Raw genomic sequence first — 14,005 nt, forward strand, 5'->3', positions numbered from 1 at the left:
ATTCTTCTTTAGGGAGATCATGCCATCCATTTATTATTTCAAAAATCTCTCTGGTTAGATAAGGATTTAAGAGATCACTGAGGGATCAATTATTCTGACTGCTTTCTCTGTCCACTCCAACTTCACTTCTCCCCCTCCTTCACTTCAGGACAGGAAGAAAAAGAGGGTTGGTGGGACAATAGAAGAAAGTACCCTGTAGATTGTTTGCAAGGGAAGGGGCTGTAGCAGGAGCAGTGAAAGAGCACAGACTGAAGGTAGGCAGGTTCTCTGCAGCTTTCTTGAAAAGATGAATTAAGATATATAAAAGCTTTCAGGAATGTTGATTCTGTGGCAGATTATAAATTATGTGGCAACAAGCTAATTATACAGTTTCTCCCATGGCAACACAATTGTGGGAGGGTAAGGGCACTGGTTATATTAATAATATATATGAGCAGCAGTGGTATTTCAAATTGTCTATCAGGGTCATTTTAAGGTAGAGTGCGGTCTAGAGCATTCATGAAATATAGGGTTTTCCATAGACCCTACCCACACTGACAAATTGTTATCACCATGATTCCCACACCACTGGGTCCATGATTCCCACACCACTGGGTCCATGAATGACCCAGTGGTGTGGCTAATATTCTTATAATGCAGTTCCATATCCTTTTATAGACCCATGGATCTTTAGGCTTATTTAATACAGGTACTGCGGGGCACCTTTAGTTGCTAGCCCTGTACAGTTCTGCCATTCATACCTGCTTAGAGATGACCATGAATGTCTAGTATTATTGGAGTAATTTTGTAACAGCCTACAAAAATTAAATAGTAAATATGCATATGTTACACCAATTTTCGAAGCAAACTTATGCATGTAAGTTCACTTTGAAAATTATTCCACCAAATCCACCCACATTCAATTACACCTGGTAATTTGTGTGCAGTTTACGTTTTCAAGAAAATTGACCCACATAGTTTTAAAAATAAAAAAAATATATACGTAAATGCAAACCAGCTTTGCCCCCTTGAAGTCCTCTGCTCAGTTCAAATAAACTTACTCATACGTGATACACATACTTTAGCTTAACCCCATATCAGGCCATATCTGTGGGTAAAGTTCTGTTTTACTCATGGAAATGTAGTTGAAAATTACCTTCTCTATGACCAAAAAAGGAAGAAAACACATTCAAATGCACCACATAGCACTGCATAGTAACTTCTATAGTAAAAGATAAGAACATTAATAAATTCATAAAATACAGTTTGGATATGCTGAATCAGCTCTGTCCCCAGTGTATGTTTCAGACAGCCCTGATTGAAAAGTGAAAATTATAGAAACTAAAGTAACAGGCCACCCTCAGTCCAAAGTATAGCAGCCGTGTTGTCTACTGCCTGTAGGCATCAGTTTTCATGTTTTAAGAGCTAATTGTCTATGAATGAATCCTATGTCTCTGGAGCTTGACAGCTGATGGAATAATACTTAAAAAAAAAAAAACACACAGACTTTATAAAAAATGTACCAATAACAAAACTATTTCAAATGATGCAAGTGTGTTAAACCATTCAAAAGCCACAGAATCAACCTAACAGTCTGCAGATGCATTTAAGGAATATTTGCCAGTCATGCAGCTGTTTCACACTTAGAATATTCCTGCTTTCTGCCATGACCTGGATAACCATCACCAGCACTGGTTTATCTAAGTACAGGACCTTTCACCAAAGAAAACCATTCAGTTCAAAACATTTTTCAACTCCCTAAACAAATTGCTTTTACATCATGAAAATTACAACCAATATTCTTGGAAAGTTAAAGGTCAATACCAGAATAAAAGAAACATCTTTTAGTTTACTGACTTGTAAACTTCTATTGCCTGTGCATATTTTACTTTCAAACCTTAACTTTTTCTTCTTCCTGAATATGCATCTTCCAACAAAGTACACTCTACTGAACCTATCCATGAGACTTGCCAATATATCCCTGAAACTAATGAAAATCTTGTAAGTGGCTCCACTATACACAACTTGTAGCTAATCAGAGAAAAGAAAGCACATTTTTCAAATGGGATATGGATGTGTTGTATTAGGCGTTGGAGCACAAGCCAAGGAAACAAATAAACTCTAAAGGGAATAAAACTGAATGGAAAAATGTCAGGATGCATGCAGGCCCAGAGCTAGGATAAAATGTTTGTCGAATAACTGATGAGTGGTGTTTCCATTAGCTACTGAGCATCTTGGCAAGGCTTATCCCACCCTGAGAAAGCGATACTCACTCTTGTACTGCTCTGGCTATGGAAAGAGCCGTGGATCCAGTTTCATTAACACTGTCTAAGGTCACATTTGGCAGGTCATCATCTTCACTGTCACTTTTAATTTGCATGGGAGACAGGCCCCGGGGATCCATTTGTGCTGGAATAAAAAAACAAAACAACATGGATTACAATGAATATAAAGCCACACTAACACCAGCATGTACAATTTTAAAACAATAATGCACTTCTCCATAACATAAATTATATAATGAATGTGTAAAGGATAGGGTATGTGTTATACCATATCTAATGTTTTCATCTGCTTTGACATTTGTTTAGCTTAATTTACATTGTTAAATAGTGTTTTTATGCCTCTCTCTCTTGTCACAATTATTCTTTTATTAGTGCTTCCAATAGCATGCACACATCTTTATACTCTACACTGCTGTGAAACTGTTCTTAAAGAAAAAGTATTAATTTTCACTGTCTCACACAATTTTTACAATCTTATAAACCCCTCAATTATCATCACAATCTATTTGAGATGGAAGGTGGCCATAGATATGGACAAGAGTGATTACTTTATAATTATTAATGGAAGGCGCCCCAGCACAGATGTGCGGGTGCCCAGAATAACTGGGCGCCCGCTGTATCCATACAGGCATCACCACCGCCGTGCCGGGATTACCGGACACGTGCAGAGGGAGGGGGGCCCTTCTCACCCCCTCCCATGGTGCCTGGTTGTAATGGCGCTGGCAGCATCCGGCTGTCGCCAAGAGTGGGAGATCTTTGTCTTTGGGCCGGGGCACTGCTGTTGATGTTGCTCCCCCGGTTGGCCTGGAATTGGGCATGCTGATGTCGTCAGAACATGCTCTGATTTTGGTCCACATGATTGGCTGGGGGAGTGATGCGATGATGTCAGCAAAGGGGGAGGGACCGGCAGAAAACTTAAAACTCACTGGTTCCTCTTTGTTCAGTCTCTTCATCTTCGTCCCCTAGCGTGGCACAATTCCCCGTCCAACCCACCCTTTATTATCCAGTACGAATTGTTAGCAAATTATTGTGGTTCATTGTTATTCTGTCGCAGTAGCGGCGGGCGACCGAGCCCTGGAAAGACTATTGTAGTGCTGGAAGCTGTAAAACCAAGCAGAGAGGTGCCGGTAAGGAAGAGAAGGGCTACAGAAGACGAATGATAGGCCTGGGTATTGGGCCTTGATGAATCAACGGCCAGGCACATTGGTGAGGGGCTCCGGTGGGACCTGCTGCATGGCAGCCTGCCTGGACCCCTTCAGTGATGGTGCTCTGCTGCCGGTTGGGGGCTTGTGGGGAGCGAGACTACCCCCTCACATTTCCTCTTGGGTGGAATGAAACAATGATATCGGCACCTGCACTGTGGCTGAGATTAGGCAGTGGTGGCAGGACTCGGTGCCTAAATTAGACTTCCCTGTAGGGGTCCTCTAATAAATGGAAGTGGCCATTTGCATCTCAATTATGTCTCACATTTTCCTTATATGTGTGTTTAATGTTGGGTTTCGGGCCCGGATGGGCAGGGCGGGATAGAACGAGAGGTATCTGGGCTGTCAGGTTATAGATGATCTCATTGTAATTACACAACTAAACGAGGCTTCATGCCTCAGGAGGTTTCCCTTTGAAAACTGACTTTGCTGGTCCGCAGATACAAAGTGGCCTGGGCCTGCAAGTACTAGAGAGAGGCTGAAAATTGGCCTCTCTCTAACCAAAATACTAATTTTCAATATTTTATATCAGAAAGTTAATGAATTTAAATCATCAACATAACTTAAGTCTATAATCAGAAAAGATTTACAAAAATGGAAGAAACTAAAACCCTGCTTTTTGATATTAAATCAAGCCTGCAGTGGTGGTTACCATACTTGTTTCTCATACAAATGTGCCAACTACAGAAGACACATCTTCATTAAGTTTTGTATGGATTAGCAAAGCAGAAATTGTTCATTTGACCAGCATAATAAGGTTTGTGAAACTACTGAAATCCAACATTCTAATTTCAGATTAATCAAATTTAAACTATTAGATTTGTCACTCCATCTAATAGTTTAAATTTGGCCTTAAGTTGAAACTTGTGCTAGAAGCAAGTTCTGCTCAGGTTCATAGAATGCTAACAAAATTACTGTGGATCCAGTTCATACTTTCCAAGCTGGTGTATATATATACTCACTTGGAAAAGGAAAGATTAATTGGTCAATCCAATTGACTTTTCACTGCCAATTTCCTCTATACAATAGATGTACTCCATTGAAGAGGGTCTGAACTGACCCCTAATATTTGTTTAGAAACTAGAACAGTACTGTATCTTCCAAACAACTGTATTTCAACTTGGAGGCAGTCTTCAAAGGCTTGCTTTGCCATGTCCACTTTGTAGAGAATCCAGGGAATATATAGTAGCTTATTGAAAAGGATCATAAATATGATGACATCATTCTAAATGTCAACATTGCTAAAGTTTTTCCTTATATTTAGTATTATTTTAAATTTGCAGAGTTTTTATGAAACAATATGAGCATCAGTTTTAAGTGGTTAAGAAAGTATTGTTTGACTAGATGAGTATCTGTATCATAAAGTAAAATATATCATATAGGGATGTACAGGGAAAAAAATTTGATTTCATTTTTTGATTTGTTTTCGAGAGGTTTTGTTCCCAAGAATTTCGGTTTGTGGAATGTTTGATTCATTTCATTTGTGTGAAAAAAAAGAAATCAAACATAAAAAAGTTCAAATAAATAAAAATGGGGCTTTCCGGGGCCCCCCACCTACCTGGAAAAATGCCAGGGCAAGAATCCCCACCCGGTTCCCACTTACCCAGTCCGGTGGAGATTCTCTGGTGAGGCCTAGCCATAGATCGAAGGCTCAGCCTTGTGTAGGCTGAAGCCACAGTAGGTTGCTGCGACCTTGGCCTCGGTCTATGCAAGGCTGAAGCCTTGGCCTCAGCCTAGGCAAGACACCTGACCAAAGCTTGACTCTGTGGCCCAGCATGGAGGTGAGGTCCTCAACCCGGACCCAGGCCCAATGCCAGAGCCCAGCCTAGAGGTCAGATCCTGATGCCTGAGCCTTGTCCTAGACCGGAGCTTGGACCCAGGTCTGATGCTGCAGCCTGGCTTGGAGAATGGGTCCTGACACCAGGCCTGGGCCCAGACTGAGATCTGATGCTGGGATCTGGTCCAGAGGCTGGGTTCTGATTCCTGGGAAGCAGCCTAGGCCGAAGCCCAGACTCAGGCCTAATGCCGTGGTCCAGTCCAGAAGCTGGGTCCCGATGCTAGGATCTCAGCCCAGGCCCATTGCCTGATGCCACAATCTAGCCTAGAGGCTGGGTCCCGATGCGGGGGCCTCGACCCGGACCCATGCCTGACCCTACGGCCTGAACCTAGGGTCAGACTCAAGCCCAGAGCCCAGGTCTCACATCTCCTCCAGTGATGTCCTTGTCTTCTTCTTTCTTCTGATGCCATGCACTGGGTTGTGCCAGGGCTATTTAACTCCAGCACATTCACCCCAGTGGACATTGTCATTTTGATGTTTTGACATTGCAGTACAATTGCTGTACATCAAAATGGCGCTGTCCATTTGGGTGAATGTGCTGGCATTAATTAACTTTGGCATGACCCCAGCGAATGGTGTCAGAAGAAATTAGAGGAAGGGAACACTGCTGGAGGAGCTGCTAGACATGGGTTCCAAGCCTGGGCCTGATCCTAGGCTGAGGCCCAGGCATTGGGACCCGGCCTCTGGGCCAAGTCATAGCATTGGGCCTGGGTCTGGGCCAAGTTCACGGCATTAGGACCTGGCCTCTGGACTGAGTTGTGACATCTAGCCTGGAACTGGGATGAGGCTCTGCAATCAAGACACAGCCTCCAGGCCAGGTTGCGACATTGGGCATGGGTTCATGCTCCAGTCTAGGCCAACACCCTGGTGTCGGGACCCAGCCTCCTTGCTGAGTCACAGAGTCGGGTGTGGGTCTGGGATTTGGCCTAGGCCAAGGACAATGTGTCAGGACCTGGTCTCAGGGCTCGGTCCTGGCATAAAGCCTGGATCTGTACCAAGGCATTGGTACTGGGACACGACCTTCAGGCTGAGTTGTGGTTGCAGGTCTCAGTCTGGGCCAAGGCCCTGGCATCAGGACCCTGTATCTGGGCCAGGTTGCAGTGTCAGACCTGAGTCCAGGCCAAGAACCCTGGCATCAGGACCCGGCCTCTGGGCCAAGTCGCATTGTTGGTGCTAGGTCCAAGTCAAGGTCCCAATGGGTGGGTTGTGGCATTGGGCCTAACTCCAGACTCCAGCCTAGGTCGAGGCGCAGGCTTTGGAGCCTGGCTTCTGGACTGGGTCCTGGCATTGGGTCTGGGTTCAGGCCCAGGTCACGAAATCAGGCCTAGGTCTGGGCACCCGCCTAGACTGAGGCCCAGGTATCTGAACCCTGCCTCTGGACTGGGTCACAGCACTAGGCCTGGGTCTGCACCCAGGTCCCAGGTCCCATTAGGCCTGGGTCTGAGCCAAGGTCCCAAATTGGAATCCGCCTATGGACTGGTTTGTGGTGTTGGGCCTGGTTCCAGGCTTTGGGCCTTGGCCTAAGCTGAGGCACCTGCATCATGCTCAGGTGTAGGCCACTGGCCCTGCTTTTGGCCTCAACTTATGCCCTAAGCGAGGCCCTGGCCTCGGGCCTATGCCTAAGCCGGTTGCCTTCATTTCAAATGAATACAATGAATAAAGTTTGTTTCATTTGGAGGGGCCTCCTAATCATTTTGGGTCCCTAAATGAAACAAATTGTCCTCATTTGTCACATTTTAAAATTTGTTTGAAATAAATGCACATCCCTAATATCACATCCTTTCTTATTACTGGAAACAGATTCTTTAAATTATACAGTCAGGATTACATAAATCACAAACCTGAATATAATACATTATATGAAAAATCTCAGGGACCTATGGATTTACTGATGTGATTTGCTGAATTTATCTCATGTGTTGTTGATTTTCCTTCTATGTGGCTATGTTGACATTTTGCTGTCAGTGCTTTGTTTTTATTATGCTTTTATTATTATTACAGGTACTCTGTAAATAGCAGCTAGTTAACACCTGCCTGGGAACTGCTGTTAACTAGTTACTGTGCTAAGTTTTGGCCTTAAGATTCTCGTGCTAACCAGCTCAAAACAATTGGGTTGGTTAACAGTAGAGATTTCCTCCCTCCCATGGAAAATTCAAGCTCCTACTGAGGCATGCCCTTTTTCTTGTGGTAAGAAACCAGTCCCCAACTTGGTGATGAGAAAGTTCCCCGCAAATTACTTGCTACAGAGAAAACACCCTACCCCAAGTTATCAACTCACCAAGAGAGGAACATTTCCCATACACATCAGGCTCCCTTGATCAAGTAAACTCCCCATAAGCCCTTCTGACATCCTTCTAGAAAGTGAGCTTACCATTTGGAGAGTATACAGTCTTCATGGGCAGAAGGGTCAGCAGATCTCGCCTGTATGTTGTGTAGCTCTATATTGAATGGCACTCCTTCGGGTGCTCCTTCTCACTATCACATGATAGTAGTGAAGTGCACCTAATGGTACTATTTGACATATAGCAACACTATGGTACAAAGGCTTTAAGAACATAAGAACATAAGAAATTGCCATACTGGGTCAGACTGAGGGTCTATCAATCCCAGCATCCTGTTTCCAGCAGTGGCCAATCCAGGTTACAAGGACCTGTTAAGTACCCAAACATTTAATAGATCCATTGCTACTAATGCCAGTAATATCAGTGGCTATTGCCTAAGCCAACTTTATTAATAGCAGTCTATGAACTTCTAATGCAGGAACTTATCCAAACCTTTTTTAAACCCAGCCCTAACCACATCCTCTGGCAATTAATTCCAGAGCTTAATAGTGTGTTGAGTGAAAATGAATTTTATCCGATTGGTTTTAAATGTGTTACTTGCTAACTTCATGAAGTGCCCCCTAACTTCATGGAGTCCTCCTCCATTAACGGCTATTAATCAAATTTACTAAGGGAATAGCCACTGCTATTAATTGCATCAGTAGCATGGGATCTTCTTAGTGTTTGGATAATTGCCAGGTTCTTGTGGCCTGGTTTGGCCTCTATTGGATACAGGATGCTGGGCTTGATGGACCCTTGGTCTGACCCAGCATGGCAATTTCTTATGTTCTTATGTTCTTCCCATAAAGATCAGGGACCATCCAGAAGTTTGCCGTGGAAGGGTGCCAGAGTGCTCTGAGGGTGCTTTGATGAAGTGGGTGGAGCTCATGACTCTGGAGTCATTCCTCTACTGGGGAGTTTTGATGACACTAGAAGTATTTTCTCTGCTGAGGAGGAGAGGTTGTTTGTTAACAGAAGAGAGGAATGCCTCAGTGGGGGGGCTTGATCTTGCTATAGGATCAAGGAAAGAAAAGAAGAAATCACTACTACTAACTGACCCATTTAGCTTGGGTCATTTTGCAAGAGAGATTTTGAACAGCAGTAGTATGCACAGCATTTTGGGGGGTTACCATTCAATCGACTAATATTCCCATGCTAGTGTAGTCAAAATTTAATGTGCTGACACTAAAATGATTTGCATACCATGTTAAGTGGTGTTTTAGTATGCATGTTACATGTTTTTGCATGTGCAATTGTTAATTAGTTTTTTATACAAATGTTATTGCTAGATTCCTGGGTGTAAGTAATTTTGAGCATAGCATGTTGTAATTTAAATCAATTCCAGAGATCTGACTTTGAAGCCAAAATGATTTACATATTTGATTGTTTTGTTTATCATTTTAAATTTTTACAGATTCTTCACTGTGCAAATGTTATGTAAACTTGAATGCGTAATGAATGAACGTAACTTGTTTACTGCATAACAATGGTTATTATTAAATGCTTTTCATCTCTTGCTTATCCCATAATAATTACCTCATATCAAGGCACCGAAAAGAAGATGTGCCTCCTACTTAATGATAAAATTAAATTTGCCTTGAAGTGGGCAACCCTAACTACAATAAAAGAGGTGAACTGCTGGGGCTATTTTTATTACAGTGGCCCTGTTCTAGGAAAAAGTCAACTGCTCAAAATTAATTACATTGAACTTGAGAAAGTGACTGATGAGCTCTGTCTCCCTGCTTTTGCTATGCCTTTGAATGCCAACTGGCTGGTTTTCAAGTAGACCTGTCACATTGGCAAAAAAGTATTAAAATAAAAAAGAATTAACATTTAAATTCAAGGTCCATCTATCTTAAAGTCAAACTAGAAAAACAGGTGTATTATATGAGTTCTGAGGTTATTATGCTGTAGCTAGGCATGATTTTTCACATATAAGAGTTTATTTTTATTTTCTTTTTCTATTTTCTTTAGTAACCCAACATGCAATATCAATATTGATTTTTAAAATACAGTCCCCAAACACCAGAGTATGAACATTACTTACTTCACTTTCATTCAAAGATTACGCACAAACTACGAGATTCAATTAAACGTCAATGTTACCCATCTGCACTCTGCTGATGTGGTAGATGACTGAGAACATAATTTTTTTCCTTGGCACAGCCATGTGGGTGTAATGCAGACAGATTTACAAAACTGCCAATGTTTTTGCAGATGGGGGTCCTATGCATGTTAAAAAGTTGAAAGCACTCCGCAACGTGCAAAAACAGGTGCTTGGGTCATTTCCACTGTTTGCATGTTTGCTGCAGGTGGTAAAGATTCACTTGTCTGCCATGTACAAAAGTTTACTAAAATGCCGCATTGATGAGCTACTGCTACGCACTATTCCGTGAAGTTTCCTGCAAATGATTCCTATGGAGCACATTCCATAGCAATCTCTCATGTAAGCAGGCTGCTAACCCACAGGAAATCCCACAGGCTAAACTAGAATATCAGCTCCTATGTTGGAGACTGGATGTATGAGGTAAATAATTAAACTACTCACATTTTGGCAAACCCCATGGGCAGATTTTACCCATGGGGTTTGCTGGAATGATCAAAGCAAAACTACATGGGTAGTTTTTCTCTGATTACTGCCTCTGTAGGCAGTGCCTACAGAAAAGTATCTGCACAAAATTGTGTCTGCTTTTTATTTGTGTACTTTTCCAAGGCATTCTTATGCAGGCAGTTTTGATTATTCAAAACTTCCCATGCAAGTGCCTTCCCTGACCAAACCCCACCCAGGGAATGGCTCTAAACATACACAGATAAAATTAACTGTGCTGCTGGCATGAAAAGCATAATTAAAGTTCATTTATGCAAATAAAACAAGATGTTATACATAAGAAGGGCTTTGGATACACAGATATCATCAGCATGCTTAGTAGTACTCATGGACTGGATACATAGTTATCAGCCTGACTGGAAATATTTTTCAGAATATCTACCATGCCAAGTTGAGTTTTCACAGAATTACAGTCTTGTATAAGGTTATCAAATGTTTAAAGATTTCTGGACTACAAAAGTCCCTTCCTCAACAAATGTCATTGAAATCCATAGGTAAGGCAGGCATTGCCAAAGGAAAGAACGTTCATAAGCATGGAAGCTTCATCTTAAAGCAATCATTAACCTATAAACATCTACTCAACTATTTCACTGTCTTTCTTTTAATGAAATTTAGTTCTGAAGGGAAAACATGGTGCCACTATTTTTATTTCCACAGGCAAATAACCAATTGTACAGCTAGAGAAAAGTGAAAATGATTTTGGGGTCCATGTAAAATAATAGTCTCTATTAACGCGTGACAAATGAATTAGGGTTAATGATGCTAAGTGTGGTTTGCATTTAAGGAATTTTGCTCATTTCTGTGTTTTTCTCATAAATTTCAATGCTGCCTGTGCTCATTCCTGTTATCTCACTGGGAGCATACCATTTGACTTTTTCGCTCTACTCCCACCCTTGGGCCACTATGTGGTCTCCACCAGGTACCAGGGATCTGATCTAATCTTTTGCACTGCCACCTATTTGGCACTGTCCAGAGCTGAGCCCTCCAAAACTGACAAGTTTACAATACAGTATGGAACATGTAAACTTGGCAGTTATGCCCTGGAGGAAGAAAGTGGAGAGGAATGCCATATTTCTTGATATGGATTTTGAACCCTGGAAAACTACTGGACATAAGTGGTTTGAACATGTCAAACAAAACCCTTTGGGCTTAAATACTGAGCTCAGGTTTGCTTAATATACCTTTATGATTGGCAGCTATGACAGGAAACTAAATGCCTGTTTTGCTGACATGAGAAAGTATAAATATACCATGTGATTTCTTTTTGGTCATACAATGGTGCCATTTCCCCATAATACATTTTCAGACATTAAAATCTTTATCAGCAAGTTATACTTTATACAGTAAAACTGTAAGACAAAGAACAAATAATCTTTTCATGAAAGCAGTTTCAGATATCATTGTGATAATAACAGTCAATTTATTCTATAAACAGGTATATACTAAGAGAAAACCTCTGCAGTTATCAATAGAGCATAGAGTTTTACAGAGGCAGTTTTTGAGGATGATTTTCAAAGCCTTTATATGCACAAATTGCATTTATAAATGGTATACGTAAATGGCTGTTCTTAATTTTATCTGAGCCCAGTGTGTCTAAAAGTGCACGCGTAACTGAGTTCTGAGCATGCTTTTATAGGCACCGAGGAGCGGTGATCTGAAGAATGGACTTGGGGATGGAGTTGTGACTTATATATATACTTTCAAATTTGAAAAAGGGATGCACAGAAGCCACACTGCACAAGTTATGCCCTCGCTTGGTGCAGGTGTAACTTTGTGCGAGGTAATCCATGTACGCACTAGGCCAATCACCCGAGGATTTTCAAAGCAACTTTCCAAATGTAAGGTCACTTTCCTCAGAAAAGTCTGCATGTATGATAAAACATAACACTGAATGTAGAAAGAAACAATAACAAGAAGGTCAAAAGATACTAACTGAAGCATGAAGAGAATGAAAGAATCAATACAACGTAATAATTAAGGGAGTCATTCTTTAAAATGCGATATGGCCTTATGTGTGTTAGGGCCTTATCGCGTGTGATAATGCCCTAACACATGTGTCAGCGACCACATCACGGTTATAATTTAAATGAGGGAAAGCGGAGGGGTTAGCGTGTGGTTTGGTTGGGGCTAGGAATTTTTTTTTTCCGGTACCGCTGCGGGCAATGCTTTAGACATTATTGTCAGCAGTAGTGCTGGAAATAACACCAACTTTTACGGTGGCACTATGGCGGCGACAGTGTGTGCTGCGCTGCAACTGCGGCGGGCAAAAATTATAATTATAGTGGAATAATGAATCCCCCAGTAAATGTGAAATCCATTATATTATTTTATTTTATTTTATTTTATTCTTTAACTTTCTTTACTCTTGACCATGTCTTAAACCTTGAGTCAAATGTAGCAGAATAATTTGATTGATAGATGTCAATGCCTATTTATGAAAACTACCTCCTTTACCTGTTACTACATGTTGATTTATAACTATGAATGTTACTATTGTGAACCATTGTGATCTTTCATATGGAACGACGGTATATAAAATGTCTAAATAAATAAATAACACTATTACAATAGCACAGAAACATACTGAACCATAGTTCATTACTCTAATGACTAGATCATACTTCCTACAATAGATGTTTTATGAAACTTTACATGTTTAATGCATTAGAACTTGCTTAGAGGTCTGCTGTCCTACCCTAAAATCAATTATTGCCACCAAAAGATGGCAAAATTTCATGTGCTGGACAGTAGTGAGCAGAATATTTATTTAGTATTATTTATATATTTAGTATTTAGATTCTTCTTGATTTCCCAGCTTTAATTCAAGCATTAAGATGGATTGCAACCAATTTCTAACTGCCACAAAGAGGGCTGGCTCTAAGGCAAATGATACTCACATGTCTTGTATATTTCTATGAAATATATATATTGTACTTTATTTTTTATAATAACAAGCAGAATATTTTCAAAATAATAATACCTTTATTTTTGACATTGCTTGCTGCAATAATAACCAAAGCATGTTACAACATACTAGAATTAAACAACTCTCCAACAAATCCAAATGTTGATAAAATGCTAAAAATCATATACATACCAGTAAACACACAAATTATTAGACCCAATAAATACCAACACTCTTACAAATAACATAATATATATCAAACCTTAAAAATATAATTTAATAGTATATTCTTAAACAATATCTAAGATTCAGTTTTCAATATTTAAAGGAAAAGTATTTAATGAAACACAAGGCAGAACAGTAGTCTTGATGTTCATATTGGGGCGGATTTTCAGAGCCCTGCTCGCCTAAATCTGCCCAAATCCGGGCGGATTTAGGCGAGCAGGGCCCTGCGCGCCGGTAAGCCTATTTTACATAGGCCTACCGGCGTGCGCAGAGCCCCGGGACTCACGTAAGTCCCGGGGTTCTCCGAGGAGGGCGTGTCGGGGGGCGGGCCCGAACCACGCGGCGTTTAGGGGGCGTGCCGGGAGCCTTCCGGGGGCGGGCCCGGGGGCTTGGCTACGGCCTGGGGCGGCCCGGGGGCGTAGCCGCGCCCTCCGGACCCGCCCCCAGGTCGTGTCCCGGCGCGCAGGAGGCCCGCTGACGTGCGGGGATTTACGCCTCCCTCCGGGAGGCGTAAATCCCCCGACAAAGGTAAGGGGGGGGGCTTAGACAGGGCCGGGTGGGTGGGTTAGGTAGGGGAAGGGAGGGGAAGGTGAGGGGAGGGCAAAAGGAAGTTCCTTCCGAGGCCGCTCCGATTTCGGAGCGG

General features: G+C 41.8%; 1 protein-coding gene across 1 annotated transcript in view; it reads right to left on the minus strand.

Moving 5' to 3' along the window:
* The window catches only part of KLF12 (Kruppel like factor 12), a 739,644-nt gene that overhangs the window by 222,766 nt on the left and 502,873 nt on the right, over positions 1-14,005 (minus strand). The window contains exon 4 of the mRNA XM_029603024.1: positions 2,253-2,388. Coding sequence (XP_029458884.1) covers positions 2,253-2,388 — 136 coding nt within the window. The remainder of the gene's footprint in view (positions 1-2,252; positions 2,389-14,005) is intronic.

Source organism: Rhinatrema bivittatum, chromosome 5, assembly GCF_901001135.1.
Source record: "Rhinatrema bivittatum chromosome 5, aRhiBiv1.1, whole genome shotgun sequence".
NCBI classification, from domain to species: domain Eukaryota; kingdom Metazoa; phylum Chordata; class Amphibia; order Gymnophiona; family Rhinatrematidae; genus Rhinatrema; species Rhinatrema bivittatum.